General features: G+C 46.7%; 1 protein-coding gene across 5 annotated transcripts in view; it reads left to right on the forward strand.

Moving 5' to 3' along the window:
* The window catches only part of LOC142768974 (uncharacterized), a 36,060-nt gene extending 21,053 nt beyond the window's left edge, over positions 1-15,007 (forward strand). For all 5 annotated transcript variants that reach the window (XM_075871642.1, XM_075871646.1, XM_075871643.1 and 2 more), the window contains 2 exons: positions 12,707-12,760; positions 14,781-15,007. In XM_075871642.1, coding sequence (XP_075727757.1) covers positions 12,707-12,760; positions 14,781-14,879 — 153 coding nt within the window. In that variant the 3' untranslated portion in view covers positions 14,880-15,007. The remainder of the gene's footprint in view (positions 1-12,706; positions 12,761-14,780) is intronic.
* Positions 15,008-19,836: the final 4,829 nt, after the last annotated feature.

A 19,836-nucleotide genomic window follows, 5' to 3' on the forward strand; every position in this document is an offset into this window, starting at 1 on the left:
GGTTCGCTTGCATACGCATCCTGAAAAATGATTGGGCGATGATAGGTCTGCTGACAATGAAGCAGCTCTTCTCTGACGATCTGCCATATGGTCAAAGCAACCATATGGGCACTGTTTCAACACTAGCCACAGAGGGGACGTTGTACAGGCGGCCTACTTTCAGAGAAACTCGTCGCATCTTGAGAGAGTCAAAGGTACGACAGTGCTGCATCACGTCGGACACGGAGTTCAAGCAGTCTTGCCCAATTGGGAAATTCTACACGTCTTCGGCTATACCTTGATAACGTGTCCAACCATGTCTTCTTCAGACATCCTTGGCTTCACGATGTTGCACAGCTTCAAGATGCCTTCAATGTACGTTGCACATGTTTCTCATGGAAGCTGTGTCCTCTGTGAGAATACCTGCTCTGCGCGTTTCTTCTTTGCGTCCAAATCACCTAAGCACTTCTGCACTTCAACAAAACGATCCAAAGTCATGAATATGTACTCGTGGTTCTCGTACCACATGAAGGCAGTGTCAATTAACGAGAATACAACATGATTAAGCTGTTCATTCGATTCCCAGCCATTGCTTGGAGTCCCTTAAGTTACCCTACCGTACGTATGAATATATATATTGTTGAGACGTTTATTGGCGGACGGTTGTCGACGATGCTTGACAGTGACAGTCAATGCGGGTACCGACTCTCTCCACGAGCTGCTCTTCTTCTTGCTAAAAAGGGCAACCCACTAGAAGGCGCTGGAGAGGACGACCCACTGTTCGAAGGCTTCACCACAACTACCCCGGGTACGAAGAGGGAGCCGCCTGGCGACCTAGCAGCTGGTTACTATGAGCGGGTCGTGGTAGGCTTTGAGGCGCTCCACGTTGACAATGTCGCGCCCTCGACGGCGCATGTCCGAAGATGGTTCGATGGGTTCGATCAAGTAATTTACAGGGGAAGTGCGTTTGACGACACGGTAGGGGCCTTAGTATTTGGGCAATAGTTTTGAAGATAGGCCAGTTGAAGTGGTAGGGATCGAGAGCCAGACGAGCGCTCCAGGGAGGAACATGGGCGCAGTGGTGCTGGTGTCAGCGCGAATGCCTTTTTGCCGCTCTTGATCATGCGCTGTAAAGGTCCTTGCGAGCTCTCGACACTCTTCAGCAAGCTTGGCTGTAGCAGAAATAGGCGCCCACTCTGACGGATCTGGCTTGTACGGAAGTATAGTGTCGATGGTGTGCGACGGGTGCCTTCCATATAATAAAAAGAAAGGTGAAAAGCCAGTAGTGCTCTGAGGGGCGGTGTTATATGCATAGGTGACGAAGGGTAGAATGGAATCCCAATTCGTGTGATCGGCGGCGACGTACTTGGAGAGCATGTCGCCGAGCGTACGGTTGAAGCGTTCAGTAAGGCCATTCGTCTGCGGGTGGTAAGCAGCAGTTTTGCGGTAAACAACGTTGCACTCTTTGAGAATGGCTTCGACGACTTCAGACAGGAAGACGCGGCCTCGATCACTGAGCAGTTCCTGAGGTGGACCGTGTCGCAGCATGAATCATTGGAGCAGGAAGGAGGCCACATCGCTCGCTGTAGCCGCGGGGAGAGCGGCAGTTTCGGCGTATCGCGTGAGGTGGTCCACAGCAACAATGGCCCAGCGGTTACCGGCCGACGTTAGTGGAAGTGGCCCATACAAATCAATGCCAACGCGCCCAAATGGCCTGGCAGGGCAAGGTAGAGGTTGCAGACCTACCGGCGACAGGTGCGTTGAAGTTTTGCGGCGCTGACATTCTATGCAGGAGCGAACGAATTTCTGCACATAGCGGTACATGCCGCGCCAAAAGTACCGTTGGCGAATGCGCTGGTAAGTCTTCGATACGCCGGAGTGCGCACATTGCGGACCAGTATGAAAGAATTCGCATATGTCAGAGCGCAGACTGCGGGGTATGACTAGTAGCCACTGGCGGCCGTCACCGCTGTAATTGCGTCGGTGGAGAAGGTCGTCGCGAACGGCGAAATGGCGGGCTTGACGACGCAACGCGCGAGTGGATGGAGTGGATGGATCAGTCAGCAAGTCTATCAGTGAGGCAATCCATTGATCCTTGCACTGTTCAGTAGCAACGGCATGAATGCTAATGGAAGAAACGGCAAGGTGAGACGCTGAGTCGTGGGCATTGTCGTCAGGCAAGGGAGAGCGCGACAGGGCGTCGGCGTCAGCATGTTGCCTTCCGTTGCGGTACAGCACGCGGATGTCGTAGTCTTGCAGGCGAAGTGCCCACCGGGCGAGACGGCCTGAGGGATCTTTCAATGAGGACAACCAGCATAGTGCGTGATGGTCGGTGACTACATCAAATGGGCGACCATATAAATAAGGTCGGAACTTGGTAAGGGCCCACACGATTGCCAGACATTCTTTCTCAGTGACGGTGTAATTAGTCTCGGCTTTTGTAAGCGTACGGCTTGCATACGCCACGACATATTCCGGGAACCCTGGTTTGCGCTGCGCAAGGACATCGCCGAGACCGACACCACTGGCGTCCGTGTGTACCTCTGTAGGGGCAGTAGGGTCGTAGTGGCGGAGTATGGGAGGCGACGTCAGTAAACGACGAAGCGTTGTGAATGCGTCGTCACACTGTGATGACCACGAATGGAGAGGCCCGTTACTACCGAGGAGTTTTGTCAGCGGCGATGCGATAGACGCGAAGTTTCGAATGAAGCGCCGAAAGTAGGAACACGGTCCTAAGAAACTGCGCAGTTTCTTGATGGATGTCGGCTTGGGGAACTCGGTCACGGCCCGAAGCTTGGCTGGATCGGGGAGAATTCCGTCCTTGGACACGACGTAGCCGAGTATTGTCAACTGCCGAGCTGCAAATCGGCACTTCTTCAGGTTCAGTTGCAGACTGGCATCACTCAGACGCGTTAAAACATGCCGCAGGCGTTGAAGATGCGTTGAGAAGTCCGGAGCGAAAACGACGACGTCATCGAGGTAGCACAGGCACGTGTGCCATTTCAGGTCACGCAGGACGGTATCCATCATGCGCTCAAAGGTGGCAGGCGCATTGCACAGCCCAAACGGCATGACGTTGAATTCGTACAAGCCGTCGGGAGTGACGAAAGCGGTCTTCGGTCGAGCGTCTTCAGCCATAGGTACTTGCCAGTACCCTGAGCGCAAATCTAGAGATGAAAAAAATTCGGCTCCTTGCAGGCTGTCAATCGCGTCATCCACACGCGGTAGTGGGTACACGTCCTTACGAGTGATCTTGTTGAGACGTCGGTAGTCCACACAGAACCGCACAGAACCGTCCTTCTTCGCGACGAGAACGACAGGAGATGCCCAGGGGCTGTTAGAGGGTCGAATAACATCGCGGCGTAGCATGTCGTCCACTTGCTCGTTGATTACACGGCGTTCTGTGGGAGATACGCGATATGGACGTTGCCGTAGTGGTGGTTGTGCGCCTGTGTCAATGCGATGCGTAACAGTCGATGTGCGGCCGAGAGAAGGTTGAGAGACATCGAAAGAAGAGCGGAATTCTTCCAACAGGGCCAGAAGCTGGGAGCGCTGGACCGGCGTAAGGTTGTCGGCAATGGAAGGACCAAATACATCAGCGGATGATGAAACAGATGTAGAAACAGCACTAAGCGTATTAGAACTTCGGCAGTGCGTGTCATCAGGTTGATCCATGACTTGTGCGTCTTCGATGGGTTCCACGCTGCCAAGACATTCCCCTCGCACCAACGTAACACTGTACGGGGATGAGTTCAGAACAAAAATAGTGGTGCTGCCGCGAGTTACTTGCACGGTCGCGAAAGGAACCAGCAAACCTTTTCTGGTGAAAACACGATGAAATGGTGAGAGGAGTGCAGCGGTGTCTGAAAGACTGGCACAGTACACCGACACCGCCGCGGACGAGTTTGCAGGCACTTGCGTGTCGTCCCTGACGAGTAATTTGCTTGCAGTAGATGGACTGTCGGCCGGCGTCAAAGAAGAGAATGGTGTTAGCTCTATTTCTGCTGGTGCGCAATGAATGACGGCGTCGTGGCGGGAGAGAAAATCGCATCCTAGGATGACGTCGTGAGAGCATGAAGGAATTATGATGAATTCAACGGCATACAAAACGTCCTGAATCATGAGGCGGGCTGTACACATCGCTGTAGGGTGAATGCTTTGGGCGCTGGCTGTACGGAGGGAGAGCCCGGAAAGTGGCGTGGTCACTTTGCGCAGTATTCGGTTAAGCTTTGCGTCCATCACGGATACGGCGGCTCCAGTATCTACAAGGGCAGATGCACGAACACCATCCACAAGCACGTCTATCACGTTCGAAGGTCTTTCCTGAGGGCTTCCGCAGTTCGACAGCGTCGCAGCCCTTGCCTCGTGGACTGCGACGACTAGTTTTCCTGGTCACCCTCTAGTGGACGTGGCCGCATCGGCGACAGTGAGCGACGTCGCGGAGAATGTGAGCGGCGGGTAGATGGAGTGGGGCGGGACGACGGTGACGTAGGTGGCGGTTGGTCATAGAAGCGGCTCGATTGGCTGGGAAAATTGGAGGCGACTTGCGGTCGCTGCACACGATTGCAGTAGCGTGCTACGTGCCCGACGCAACCACAAGCAAAGCAGATGGGGCGATTGTCCGCAGTGCGCCATCGGTTCGTGGGTCCCATCCATGTCGAAGAACGCGATGGGCGAGCCGGCTGCTGATATAACTGCATAGTGGGCGGCACACGGGGCACGTGGATGACGTCGGTATATGTAGGCGGCACAGTTTCTCCGAAGGCCTGGGGTCTGGCGATGGTTTCGGTGTAACCAAGAGGGCCAGTCACAGGAATCGGAGGGGGTGGCCTGGCGACAACTTGGGCGTAACTGAGTGGTGTAGATACTGGAGGCGGCTGGTGATATTCTGGAACGACCTCCGCGATTTCCTGCTGAATGGCTTGGCGGAGGGGAGGCAGAAGTATGCTTGACGACTGTTCAGCACGGTGCGGGGAAGCAAAGGCCAGTAAAGAGACCTGGCGGGCAACTTCTTCACGCACGAATGTCTTGATTTCAGCAAGCAGGGCGGTGTGGTCCGGAAGTATTGACAAGGCCGAGAGATCAGCGTCACGTGAGGGTGGTCGACGGGTCATCGAGCGCTGCCGTCGCAGCTCCTCGTAACTTTGGCAAAGTGTAATGATCTCTGCTACAGTGTGAGGGTTCTTGGCCAGGAGCATGGTGAAGGCATCGTCGGCGATGCCTTTTAGAACATGGGTAATTCTGTCGGCCTCTGACATGCTCGCGTCCACTTTTTTGCACAAGTCAAGGATGTCCTCTATGTAGCTTGTGAAGGACTCACCGGTCTGCTGTGCTCGTTCACGTAACCGCTGTTCGGCTTAGAGCTTACGAACGGCAGGACGGCCGAACATGTCGACGACGGCGGTTTTAAAAGCGGACCATGTGGGGAAATCGGATGCGTGGTTGTTGTACCACATGCCGGCCACACCCGCGAGGTAGAAAACCAGGTTGCCGAGTTTACCTGCCTCGTCCCAATGATTGGGGACGCTGACGCGTTTGTACATAGCAAGCCAGTCCTCGACGTCGGTGCCATCCGCGCCGGTGAAGACAGGAGGGTCCCGGATGCGGGGAACACCGGAACATGGCGTCGGCGCAGGAGGAAGCGTTTGCTGTGCGGCGTCTTGGTGCATGGTAGAAGGCACGGTGCGGGATCGTAGCTCCAGGGGCATCAAATGCTAACCGAAGGTGTTAGAAGGGCACAGCACTCTCCACCAAATTGTTGAGACGTTTATTGGCGGACGGTTGTCGACGATGCTTGATAGTGACAGTCAATGCGGGTACCGACTCTCTCCACGAGCTGCTCTTCTTCTTGCTAAAAAGGGCAACCCACTAGAAGGCGCTGGAGAGGACGACCCACTGTTCGAAGGCTTCACCACAATATATATATATATATATATATATATATATATAAATATATATATATATATATATATATATATATATATATATATATATATATATATATATATATATATATATATATATATATATATATATATATATATATATATATGTAAGTATGTATATATATGTGCCACGTGAGGCTGTGACTGCACCGCCGCCTTCTACGACCCCTTGGCAATCGATGGTTAGTGCAGCAGCTGTTGGGTACAGCGCACCCCCACAGCCAAGGAGAGCACCACGGTTGCCAGCTCCTCGCCATGACCGACGCCCCCAGCGTCCGCCTTCTTCGCGACGCCCGGTCTATCCCTATGATATACGGAACGAACCGACCCACCCCGCCAGAGAAAACGATGTTCGATTCATCGACGAACAAAGAGTTTCGACCTCTCACAGTTTGCTACTCCTGTGGTGTACCAGGACATATTTCGCGATTTTGCAACCGTCGACGTGTAGCCCCACGGTATGGCTACCCACCACACTTTGCACGGCCTTCCGAGCGACTTCGTGATGACCCGCGAGCAACGTACTATGGCCCACCACAACATTTCACACGATCGTCTGATCGACCGTACGACGACCCTAATGCAACACACCTGCTGCCTCGCGACGACTACTGGACACGCAGCTTCCGGAATCACTTCCCTACATCTGACAGGAGCTTGACGCCTCCACCGCCTCGTGATCCGCGTTCTCCTTCACCACGGCGCCGCAACACGTCTCCTTTGCCACAGGAAAACTAGCAAGCGCGGCCGATGGAGGTGAGGTCGCCGGAGACGTGCTAATATCAGAAATACCTCCTGTGTTGATGCTCAAGAACAAAGTACGTGTTTTTGTTGACGGTGTGCCTGTGATGGCTTTGGTGGATACGGGGGCAACCATTTCGATCATGAGTGCGTGTTTTAAAGATACCTTGGGGCGGAAGATATTATTTAGGTGGAATCAAGCTGCGAAGTTTTGCGGAGTGAGTGGTGAGGCACTGCATCCTGTTGGTGTGTGTCAAGCTAACGTATTTCTCGGAGGCCGCGTTATCCCAACGGAGTTCGTGATTATTCCGCAGGCGACACGTGATGTTATTTTAGGTATGGACTTTTTGAGGGAGTGTGGTGCGACTGTCGACTGCCGCACAGGGCCAATAGTCTTGAGTGATCACGTTCCGCCAGCACTCTTGGAAAACCCTGTGGATGGTGAGACGGCATTGTGTGTCTGTGGCGACACTATCATACCACCGTTATCAACCGTTCGTGTACCTGTTGGTTGCAGCGACAGCTATTCCGCCAACTTTGATGCCAACGTAGAACCAGTGTACACCAACTGCATGAAAAAGAATGTGTTGATCCCACATTGTGTGGTGTCGATGAGACGTGGACGCGCTGGTTTATGGACTGTCAATTGCTCTACAGAACCCGTGATGTTACCAGACGGTCTAAAGTTAGCCTTCGTGAGTGGACAACACGAGGCCTTACTGGTGACCGAGCTTAGAGATGCGCCGGAAGAGCATCGTAGTCACAGTTTCGAAACGGCTCTTCTGTCAATGGTGAATAAGTCGCTGAGCACAAGTGAACGCCGAACATTGGTCAATGTACTATCAAAGCACGTCTCTGCATTCGACTTTGCGCAGAAAAACAAAGCGCCCCTAATCCCTGCTTCTCGAACATGTCACACTATCAACACGGGTTTGGCCAATCCGATCAGACAAAAGCCATACCGTGTTTCGCCATCCGAGCGGCGGATTATTAATGAGCAGGTGAACGAAATGATTGAAAACGGTATCATTCAAGAGTCGGTAAGTCCATGGGCAGCTCCAGTAATTCTCGTTAAAAAGAAAGACGGATCCTGGAGATTTTGCGTCGATTATCGTCGATTGAATGCTGTAACAAAAAAAGACGTGTACCCACTTCCACGTATTGATGATGCCATAGACTGTCTTCATTCGGCCTCTTACTTTTCCTCTGTAGACTTGAGATCGGGCTACTGGCAAATTCCCATGCATCCTGAAGATAAAGAAAAGACAGCCATTGTATCACCTGACGGCCTTTTTGAATTTAACGTGATGCCATTTGGACTGTGCAACGCGCCGGCGACGTTCGAGCGGTTTATGGACACTGTTCTTCGTGGCTTGAAGTGGAGCATTTGCATGTGCTATCTCGACGACGTCGTCATCTTTGGCCGCACCTTCAGCGAACACAATTCACGTCTGGATACTGTACTAACTTGCATAAGAAACGCTGGCCTTGTTCTTAACTCAAAGAAATGCCACTTCGGAGACCGACAAACCCTTGTTCTCGGGCACCTAGTCGATCAGGAGGGCATTCGTCCAGATCCCCAGAAGACAGCAGCCGTTGAAGCATTCAATGTGCCGCGCTCTGTGAAGGAGCTCCGCAGTTTTTTGGGGCTTTGCTCCTGTTTTCGCCGCTTTATACCTAAATTTGCCGATGTCGCGTATCCGCTGACATGTTTGCTACGGAAGAATACTCCCTTCGAGTGGACTCCGGAGTGCGACTCTTCTTTTCGTCAACTGAAGTTCCTCCTGACGTCGCGGCCTGTTCTTCAACACTTCAACCCATCAGCTCCAACCGAACTGCACACAGATGCCAGCGGCATAGGAATTGGTGCCGTCCTAGTTCAACGCTATGGTAACCGCCAGCACGTGATTGCATACGCCAGTCGCTCCTTGAGTAGGCCCGAGCAGAATTACACTGTCACAGAACAAGAATGCCTCGCGGTAGTATTTGCGATTCAGCGGTTTCGGTCTTACTTATACGGACGCCCTTTTACAGTCGTCACCGATCACCACTCATTGTGTTGGCTCGTCAACCTTCGGGATCCTTGCGGCCGTCTAGCGCGCTGGGCACTTCGGCTCCAAGAGTATAACTTCATAGTCTCGTACAAAAGTGGTCGACGACACGCCGACGCAGATTGCCTTTCGCGTATGCCACTGAGCACTACAGTGTGTGACGCCGATGACCTCGATCACCTCGTAGCTTCTGTGTCACCAAAGTTTCCCGACCTCAGTACTTTCAAAGATGAACAGCGAAAGGACACCAGGCTATCATCGCTTTGCACAGCTCCTACGGCATGCCATTTCTGTGTACGCAACGGACTCTTATATAAGAAGAACTTTTCCAGCACTGGCGCACGTTTCCTCTTGGTAGTGCCAGAAACCCTTCGGACAGCGATTTTAGGTGTGATGCACGACGATCCTACGTCTGGACATTTAGGTTCTGCGCGGACGCTTTACCGTGCTAAGGAACGCTTTTATTGGCCAGGAATGCGACAGTCAGTCGAGGCGTATGTGGCCAGCTGCACACAGTGTCAACGCCACAAACGCCCGTCTACTGCTCCGGCTGGTCTTCTACAGCCTTTGCCACCTCCAAGCACACCTTTCCAACAGGTGGGCATTGACCTCATGGGCCCTTTTCCAAAGTCGGCTAAGGGCAATCGCTGGATAATTGTATGTGTCGATTACCTCACGCGCTACTGCGAGACGGCGGCCATACCAACCGCAACTGCCAGCGACGTCTCTGTGTTCCTGCTGCAGCACGTTATCCTCCGACATGGCCCACCTCAGGTGATCATCAGTGATCGCGGGCGACAATTTACGGCAGACATAGTAGAAGAGCTGCTTCGATTGAGTGAGTCCCGCCTTCGTCACTCGTCGCCATACCATCCGCAAACAAATGGGCTCACGGAGCGCACCAACCGAACAATTGTAAACATGCTCTCTATGTATGTGGCATCCGACCACAAGAACTGGGATGACATGCTACCATTTATAACGTACGCGTTCAACACCGCTAAGCACGAGACAACAGGCTATAGCCCCTTTTTCTTGATGTACGCACGACCGCCACGGCACACACTCGACACAGTTTTGCCATTCTCGGCGCATGAGAACCTCTCAGTCACCGAAATCCTCTGCCTTGCAGAAGAAGCGCGTCGTCTTGCTCGTCTACGCACTTTGGCATCACAGGAAAAATCGAAGGTACGCTATGACGTCCGCCACCGGCCTGTAACTTACCACACAGGCGACTTAGTGTGGCTGTGGACTCCGGTACGAAGACGCGGGTTATGCCAAAAGTTCTTGGCCACATACGACGGATCGTTTGTCGTTCTCGACAAAATCACGGAAGTCACATACACAATAGCTCGCCTCACGAGAAGTGGTAGAAGAGCCGCTAAAACCCAAGTAGTCCATGTCGCTCGACTGAAGTTGTACACACCAAGGTGAATCGGTTACCTCGTTCGGCGGGCTTCGTCTGCGAGGGGAGGAATGTTACGCATGCCTTGGAAGAAAACGAAGATGGGTGAACATGCTGGCTGCCCCAAGCTGGAAGAAGAAAGAAGACGACAAGACTGGGATCATCAACCTGTTGGCCGCTCCGGCGCTTCTCTTCGCGACCAAAATAAACGGCCCCCTTCAGCCGTATACGTCGTGGTCCTCCTTGTGCGTAACAATATATATATATATATATATATATATATATATATATATATATATATATATATATATATATATATATATATATATATGCTCACGGCTGGTTATTTTTGCCTCCACTTTTCTTTCTTCTTATTTACATTCCATTGGTTCTAATAACTTCCCCTGTACATTCCTTGGCATTACTGTCTGCTAGACTTCATATATATATATATATATATATATATATATATATATTGTGAGCGCTGACTATGTACTTCATCTTCATCTTTATGACAAAACCATTGTAGGGATCATCGTCGTAATTCACGCGGGCTGTGTTTCTTGGGCTCGTGCATCTGCATTTAAACAACCTGGTTGCTGCATATATATATATATATAATAAGACTAACAGACATTATTGGCAAGGACAGTATAGTGGAAGTAATTAGATCCAATTGTATTCTAAATGTGAATAAAAAAAGTGGGTGAAAGATCTCTCTCTCCTTCTCTGAGCATGAACCGATCGGTTCCTGCTCAGGGCAAATTTGATTATTTTAATGCCCCTGTATCTTGTTCATGTTACTTTGGCCTTGCACCACGTGCAATTGATCACGTTATATATTTAAATATACGTCAACACATGCAAGTTTTATTCTGTTTAAAACATCATGCAAGTAACGCTCTCCAAACGTGAGAGTATTCCCGCTTCCTTTGAACAGAAATGAGAAGTTGGCGCTTGTTTATATCACTTCTTGTGTTGCTACATTTGCGCCTCAGTCCTTCTGTTAAGCTAACACCGATGTTTTTGTCATCAATGAACATCAGTAAACAATATATTTGTATAAAACAAGCACCTGTTCAACTGGTGTTCATGCGTATAACGTTTGTACATATCGCTAGCGTTAGTACGTAACGTCTCATTAAAAAAATACATTAAACTCACCTTCCATTCACATGTTTCGCATGACCTTCTTTCCCAAGGTACGCGCATTATGCCCAATTTTTCGTATGCAAAAGGCAAGGGGTGTGATATTGGTGGCTTTTTAACACAATTATTTGTTAGGATAAACTGGACAAAAAGCCCTGAAAAGAAAACAAAAAGGCCTTTGGTGGTAAATGCCGATGCCTCAGCTGACAATTGTAGTGAAGCTGACAAAGATACTGTTAGAACCCTGTCATATCGAGCGTTCTAATTTAGGAGGCATAGCACCCCATTTTCGAGCTCCTAAGAACTTTATGAAGTAGGCCAGCAAGGCGTACATGTTAAGCATCAATGCAAGGAGAACAAGTGAACGCATATTTCATGCTAGAGGCATTCATTGATTCCATTTCGCAGTATCATGTGGCTGCATGTTTGGCCATGTGTAGACAGACATCTAAGTAAGCATGTTAAAATCAGTGGTAGAAAGTAGTCTGTAAGCAAGCATCGAAGTTCAATGTCTGTTTGTTTTTTCAAATAATTCATGACTCAGACGGCAAAGCTAATCATTTACTGCAGGCTGTCCACAGCAAACAACCAGCATATCCATCCATCGTCCGTCCATCATCCACCCATCATATGTCCACCATCCACCCATCACCTGCCCACCACTCTTATCGCTCACTATCCACCAGATGTCTATCCATCATTTCCACTGCTCACCCACCATGTGTACTATCCATACACGATATTCCCACCCTCCATCCATCCAGTAAAATAATCCACCAAACTGCTGAGTTCTGGGTATCATCATGCTGACCCATGGGCAAATTTTCAAAAGGGACAACTTCGTGATCCAGGAGAAAGATAATATGTGCTCTATTTGAAGGAATATAAGAGAGATAATTTTTTACAAATTTGGACACAGGATTTGTACCTTTTTAACAATACCATGCAGTATGTCACGCGCATTATTCAATTACAAGTATTATATAACCTTATAAAAGCAAAGAAGCCACAGATTTTTTTCAATGAGGAATAGCTGCCATATTCCACATGGCCGTTATAGTAACAGACTTTTATATCAGCCGCATACTAACGGCTGAGTAATTTGACCACTTGCGCAACCAGCTGACGTTAGTCTTCCCCTTCGGCGCCGATTCACTTGAGCCAGGTCGTGATATAAAGGGAAGGGCTGCATCGCATAGCAGTTGGGCAGTCGAAAAAGTTATGTGACAGGTCACCATATGGAGAGGGGCAGTTGGCATAGCAGGACTCAGATGTTTACTTATGAACATATGAGCGTATTTACACCAGTGTTATCTGTCATGATAATGGTTATGATAGTTAGACTCCTATCCGCATCATCATATTCATATTTTCAGAATAAAGTGCTTTGATAGACATACTTCAGTGCACGCTTTAATGATTTTCTGTCACTCTAGGTTCAGCGGGGAACAGTATATAACATCACATTCATTGTTTTCTTCCAAAACATGGTATGTTCCTTTATGATATATGAAATGTGCATTTCTTCACTTGTTCCAGTTTACAGTGTGGTGTTATTACTTATTAAATGTTGCTTATTTTATCATTTCTTTTCTGGTTTTAGTTGTGTACATATGTGTATTAGTTCGTGTGTATAAGTTTCAATATGCATGTATATATACTCGTATCTAAGTATATGTGTATAATATATGTGTGTGCTTATAAATAAATATGTGCTGTTGTTCTGTTATGTACTCTGTACAATCAATATAGGCTAACTGTCTAGCCAGTTTGTAATAATTACTTATGTTATTATAAGTGAGACCGATTAATGAATTTCAGACACCCTCTTTTTTCGAAGCAAAGACGACACTAAATATACGTAGTCTTGTTCAGATTCTTTAAATATTTTTATTGTCATTTTTAACATGAAATCTACAATAAGTAACATTTTTCTCGGCCTTCCTCTGGTATAAAAAAACTATTTAAACCCGAAATGAGGTAACTCCTTTGACACTTATTCAGAACGTGTGCGAGTGATACGTTCAGTCAAAGTTATCCTAATATGTAGGGTTTACGTCGCAAAGCCACCATAAGAGATTATTATGAGTGAGGCTGAAGTGTAGGGCATAAGGAATTTTGGCTATCTGCTGTTGTTTGTCGTGCGTTGACAACATTTTATTTTACGTTTTGCTGACCTATCATTGGGCATCAATGCGTTCACCTAACAACTGCGACTTAACGTTGCCCTGGTTTTAAATTAAATTATTTTCTGACTAATGTAAATAGGTGACTTTGAAAGGTTTATTATTCTTTATTTAAAAGGCACCGATGCGGATATTTCTGCAAAGAAATAACGAGGAAAGGGTTGAAGGGGAGCATAAATGATTGTTTTTTGCGCAAAATAGCCGCATCTGCCGCTTCTAAATAAAGCCAAACCGACCAGCCCAACATTGTGTAATTGCTTATGAATACATTTAGGACACTAACGGTTATGAGACGCAATGGACGTTGAAACACATAAAGTACATGGGATGACGTTTTATAGAAAATATTATGTCTGTCAGATAACAAATTATTAGGGCGAAAAAATAACTTCCCCCTCTATGAGGCCAAACCTTCTCATAGCGCTTCCACTACTTTAACATTGAGCTCAGACGGTGGCCTCATCTTATCTGTTTCATCTGGTGCACTTGCATAGGTCGACGCACAAGAGTGTGGGTGGGCAAGAGGAAGGGGCGGAGCCGCTTTTTTTTTCCCTAAGGGGGGATGCAAAATCAGCTCATACACTAATATCGTCGACAGAGAGGGACGACTGCAAAGACTGGGAGCTAACTGAAACTTGAGAGCTTATTTGATAGGTACTAATATAAATGCATATTTGAAAATGCAAATCACAAAAAGGTAGGTAAAGCGAAGCCAAATGATTGTGATCTGACTAGTCTACAAATTCTTATCCTCATCGGTTAGCAGGTTACACGGTGAGTTCACCATGATTGCCCAATGAAATGAATGGCGAAATATTCATACATTTTATGGGCGTGGCCATACCGATGTCTGTGGAGTTTGCGTGCCTCTTAGAAATCGCTATTGATGCCACAATCAGTGCGCTCCTATCGCAGCAGCAAAGACATCTGAAGAAGCAGAGTATTAAGCAGAAGGCTAAAACTGGATGTAAACTGATAATTTACTTTGACGATCATGGCAGCACACTTATTCTCAACAGGCGCGTATTTTGCGCAGATACCTTCAATGTCCAGCCCGGGAAATCTACGAAGCGCTCCTAGTTCATTTTCTCTGGCCATCGTGTTTCAGCGCATTATCGTTACGACGATAATATTTATCCTCGAATTTGAACATTCTATATAGAGAGACTAGTTGGGACGCATGCGCAGTGTTTCTCCCTCTTCCATGTTTTGTAGCGCAAAAAAAAAAGGTTCACCAGTACTCTTTGTCCGTTCATTTCTGTGCTTACCGATGGAAGTTACGATATCGCTTTGACCACTCAAAGATTTTTTTTTCTTTCCTCAGATGCGTGAGAAATGCATCACCGAAGTTGTGCTACCTCCGGTTCACCTACTTCGATTGAGAAGGAGGGTCACTAAATTTTGGTGCCGACCAGTGCCATAGCCGGAAATGTTTTACTGTTAAGAGGGGGGGGGCAACGTGGAGGACATCCCAGCAGCAGCTGGAACTCTTTCCGTCATTAATACGTTCATTCGGCTATCTTGACATGTAATAAAGTAAAAAAAAATCAACCTGGTCCTCATTTACTCAGTAAATTCACGTGCCCGCCTAAGTGGTCTAGTATTCAAGATGTTCGACTGCTGACCCGCAGAGCTGCTGTGCATTCACAAAATGATTCACCTTTCACACGACTCCACACCAACAAAAAAAAATGCCGCCATATCCACGAAGTGAATGATGATGAGTGGGCGAAGCTCCGGAGGTAAACCTGGTAAACCATGAATCCTCCGTACATTTTGCCCACTCGATTTTATTGCAACGCTCCCCCTAGCGTACGTCGCCGCACTATATCGAACGATGACACGCGCCATATGTGGCATCATTCCTATTTTATAACACCTCGCATCTTTCATAATCAACTACACGTACCACCGTCTAGTTTATAACATCTTGCATCTTTTGGACGGACGGACGGACGGACGGACGGATGGACGGATGGATGGACGGACGGACGGACGGACGGACGGATGGATGGATGGATGGATGGATGGATGGACGGACGGATGGACGGATGGATATGGCTGTATTCTTTAGATCGGGCGGTGGCTAGCGTAATACTTAGAACTGAACGAGAGGTGGCTACATACAGGGGACGCACAGCCCACGCCTTAAGGAGCTTCGCTCCTAAAAAAAATTGAGCACGCATATTGGTGGATAAACCCATGCGTTCAATCACAGTTGTGATCAGTTGTTAAAGGGCCTCTTTAATGATAGTATGGTGCTCCCCTGCACACAGAGCTGTGGCTAAATGGAATAGTGTACAAGCGTCGCACTTTGTTCATTGTAGTAGATGGGTAAAGAAAAAAATAATAACGCGAGAAAATGTTCAATAAATTACGCTTAACACAGTGATGGGCAGAATGAGAAATTATATGCGGAACACAGACACTTCGTACGATGTGTGATCTCGACGACAAATGTCATTAGATGGCATCCCGGTATGCATTAAATGAAAAGTATAGGTATCAGCTGTTCACATCATGAAATAGTTTAAGGCACTTAGGCACTGTTTTCAAATCCTGCTTCTTCCGGTCATTTTTCTCTTAGTAGTCTCGCAAACAGCACCCCGAAATACTGTCGAGTTGGTTAACTTATTATTGCCGTCAGCAGTCAAAGACGACTACCACACATTGATCAGTTGCTGCTTTTTATTCTTCACCATAGGGGCATTCAAACAAGGCTCTTGTTGAGCCAGCAAACGCAGGATGCTGCGGTGACAAACAGCGTCTTGACGATACGAACGCAATGAGCGCCCAAATTTCAGCGAACTTCTGACCGGATAGTCTATGACACCTTGAGGTCGCACAAGGGGCGCTAAATGCGGTTCGTGGATGGTGGTGCTGTGTTCCTTATCTCTTGGTTTTAGAAGCCAGATTCTATTTTATGTAAATTCATTCTCACTTCTTAAAAATTACATTCAAGGGACAATAAATAGGTGAGTGCACATAAAAAAAACCTGAAGTCACGTCTTATTTCATTAGGTCGCTAAACAAAAGTGAAAAATTTTAAGACACAGGCGATGGCTGTGGCGTCTTTTGAACTACCATTTCAATTTCTTGCTGCAGGAAAAAGTGAACAAAGACAAAACGTGCAAGGAGATGGTGTATATGGCTTTCCGAGGAAGCTTTGAAACAGCCTTGTGAAAAAGACTCACATTTGCAGTACGGCAGTGCCATGCTTGTAACCAGCTTCATAAATTCGTATTCGTGCCAATCTACTGATGCTGTATAAATACTTCGAATAAGTAAATCTTTCAGCTCGATTTCCAAGTGACTCATGGTTAAAGTTAGCTCATAAAATATATTTGATGCGGGTCGAAATCGGCGGATGTGAATTTTCAGTTTCGTCTTGATGAAAAAATGAAGAGCAATAGTTTTGCGTTTTCAGAAACGTAATGCAATTGAGGTGATAAAGACACAATCGTGGTGTTAGCTAGTGGAGTGAGATCATGCTAGGGATGTGCGCTGCTGAGGTTAAATAAATTTAAAGGGTGAAATAGGTAGAAGAAGGGACATGTTAAACTTCCACTGCAGAAATTTTGTATAACAAAGTGTGTACTTGTTCACGGCACCGAAAGCAGAGAGATACAGTAATTAGAGCTCAGTTACATTCCTTAAATGTTGCATCACTCTTGGTGTAAACTTTTGCAAATCGAACGCTTGAGATTTCTCGTAAAAAAGTTGACAAAAACATTTTCAATCCTTTTGATAGATGTAGATTTTAGAGAAGACATAAATTGTTAGGTAATCAATGCAAGTGACAAACATAAATGGGCAAAGTACGGGTCCTTCAGGGACGCCTGAACTTACGAACGTAGCAGCAGATCATTGATTTTTGGCAAAAGCTGTGAAGAGTTTTAATTTAGGAATAGTTTGTTCAATGTTAAGATACCGTCATTTAGATGTAACGAATCACGTTTTAGTAGCAGATTCCCATCAAGTATTTTGACAAATGCTTATGCGAAATAGTAGAACATGGCCCTGCGAGTCTCTCAGAATCAAAGTTACATGCACGTAGTGAACAACATAGCTAGTTGTACCACAGCTGGCTTTTTCGAAATAGTACTGTAGCAGATAAGCGGTGCCTCAGCAACGACGCGTGCTACATGTTGAAAAGCCTACGAGATCACGTGTGCGGTTGAGGTGCAACCTCTCGTCGGATATGATTCAGCAGTTCAGTTAAGGTGCAGGCACTGAGGGTTGACATCACGGTGTTCGACATTGGCCTGGTTGATCGCTTTGCTAATGCCGGGTTGCTTCGGCACAGCTACCTTTAGATATGTCTCATATGCGCGCAGTACCAGACGCAGCTGTCATAAACGTACATCATCAGGCAGCAATCAATTTAGCTATTCTTGTACTTCTCATTCCGGGACATGTCTTTTAAAAATACACTGAAAACATGTTGTCTGACTACGCTAAGCTGTTCGAAAGAGCCGATCTACACTGAGTGGTATGTAGCACGTTTCCTACAACAGCGCTAAACCGAGGTAACCAAACAAGTGCTCTTAAGATTTTGTCCAGAAAAATTTGAATAATTAGTGCAAAAACTCTGAACTTCACTCAGAAAAATGACTCATGTATGGTTCAATACCACCCTTTGCCTCAAACTTTCGGAAACCAGTTTTTAGCTTTGCTATTTATTGCAATTCGAGAATACACTCGATAATGCATTACATCAAACAAAAATGTTGTCAGTTTAGAGTGTTAAATGCAAGCACAGTTGATTTCGAAGATTTACATGCTAATCTGTATTGTTTCTGTCTTTTTTCTACCTGCAGTGCACACACGTATGCCCCCACTTGTCAGATAGAATTGCGCATGCCGTTGAGTTTGTGCTCACACTACTCAAATCCCCGAAATATTTTTCTTAAGGCACTTTAACAATGAATAAAGGGTAACAGAGACGATACCAAAGAATGAGGCACAACTTTGTTACCTATACCGGCATATTTCTTTCTAATTGTAAGCAAGTACTTCTGCGTTACTTAAAATACAACGATTACGGTAAAAATAATTATACTATACAACTTTTCTCATTTATTAAATCTTTAGTTTCCATAGGACAAAAAGAATACATATGCTCTGTTCTTATATTGCCCTGGATAATAAAATATTGAGATCGAAAACGTTGGTGGACTAGTGGGCTCTCCAGGAGAGGAAAATGACAAGCTTATCTACATCTGCATGTTTGTGAAACAACTCAGTTAGCCAAGCCTACAAAACAGACTGCAATATTGTTTGTCATTATAATTGCGACTGAAAACTGCAGGTTTGTATGTTGCATTTAGAAAAACAAGGGCCACAATACGTGCTAAAGAACATACATTCTTCGCCTTAAGTAGATGCTTCTTTGTGTGATGTAAAATGCTCTGACAAAATGTTTCTAGTGCAAGCATAAGCGCTGATGGAAACAGACCTCTAAATGTTTACTGTCAAATGCGGAACAAGTGCTGCATCAATTTTTTGAGGAACTCAAAGAGCATGCCGAGTGGAGCAGGGGGGTGACTTCTTGAAACAGAAACAAATTCGACCAGATTACCAGATTAATCTCGTCCACAAACTAACAGCGTATTGTATGTGGTCTTCCTAAAAAGTCTTGTACCTCTCACAAAAGGCAGCCTCAGGGCGATGTCCAAACCGAACACAGTCAAAATTAAGTTCTATTTTACTGACAAGAATCGGTGCCTGTAGATAATAAACGCCGTGGCTTCACTCAGTCGAAACATCATTGAAAAATTGCGCTTTTGTATGTCCAGTCTATTATCTAAAGTGTGCATCTGTTAAGTACTGGGCAATAACGTAACAATATCGTAACAGCTTCCGACTCGCCCAAACAAATACACTTTTATGTCACGTGCCTTAGCCAGTTTCTTTCACCCCCATTCTTAAAATTTTTTGTCTTCCACCTAAGTTCGGATTTGTACCAGTGACTTCGACATACTAAGCATGGTCGGCCATGCTCCCAAGTTTATGAACTGAAGGGAGTTTTGCACGTCTCGTTCTCTCACCGCAAAATCTGTAATCAAGCTGTCGAAACTACAAAGCTCACTCAGCTGACACGGCCAAAATGGAGAAATATGTCAATTGCTAACTAGAAGAGACATAGTAGGGGCTTTGTGAAGTAACAACTGCTACAGTTCATGTTTACCCTATGTTTACTTGTATTTACTTGTTCGTTCTTACTTGTTCATTCTTGGGCATCCTTTGTTTTTGAGGAGCATGCAGCAAATTTCTAGCTGCTTCTATTGTTCCAATGCCATTACATTTTTGGTTATCGAATTCATTCATTCGTACGTTTGATTGAACCGTGACTGTTTTAGTGGAAGCACTTTCGATGA

The sequence above is a fragment of the Rhipicephalus microplus genome, chromosome 8, assembly GCF_043290135.1.
Source record: "Rhipicephalus microplus isolate Deutch F79 chromosome 8, USDA_Rmic, whole genome shotgun sequence".
Lineage (NCBI taxonomy): Eukaryota > Metazoa > Arthropoda > Arachnida > Ixodida > Ixodidae > Rhipicephalus > Rhipicephalus microplus.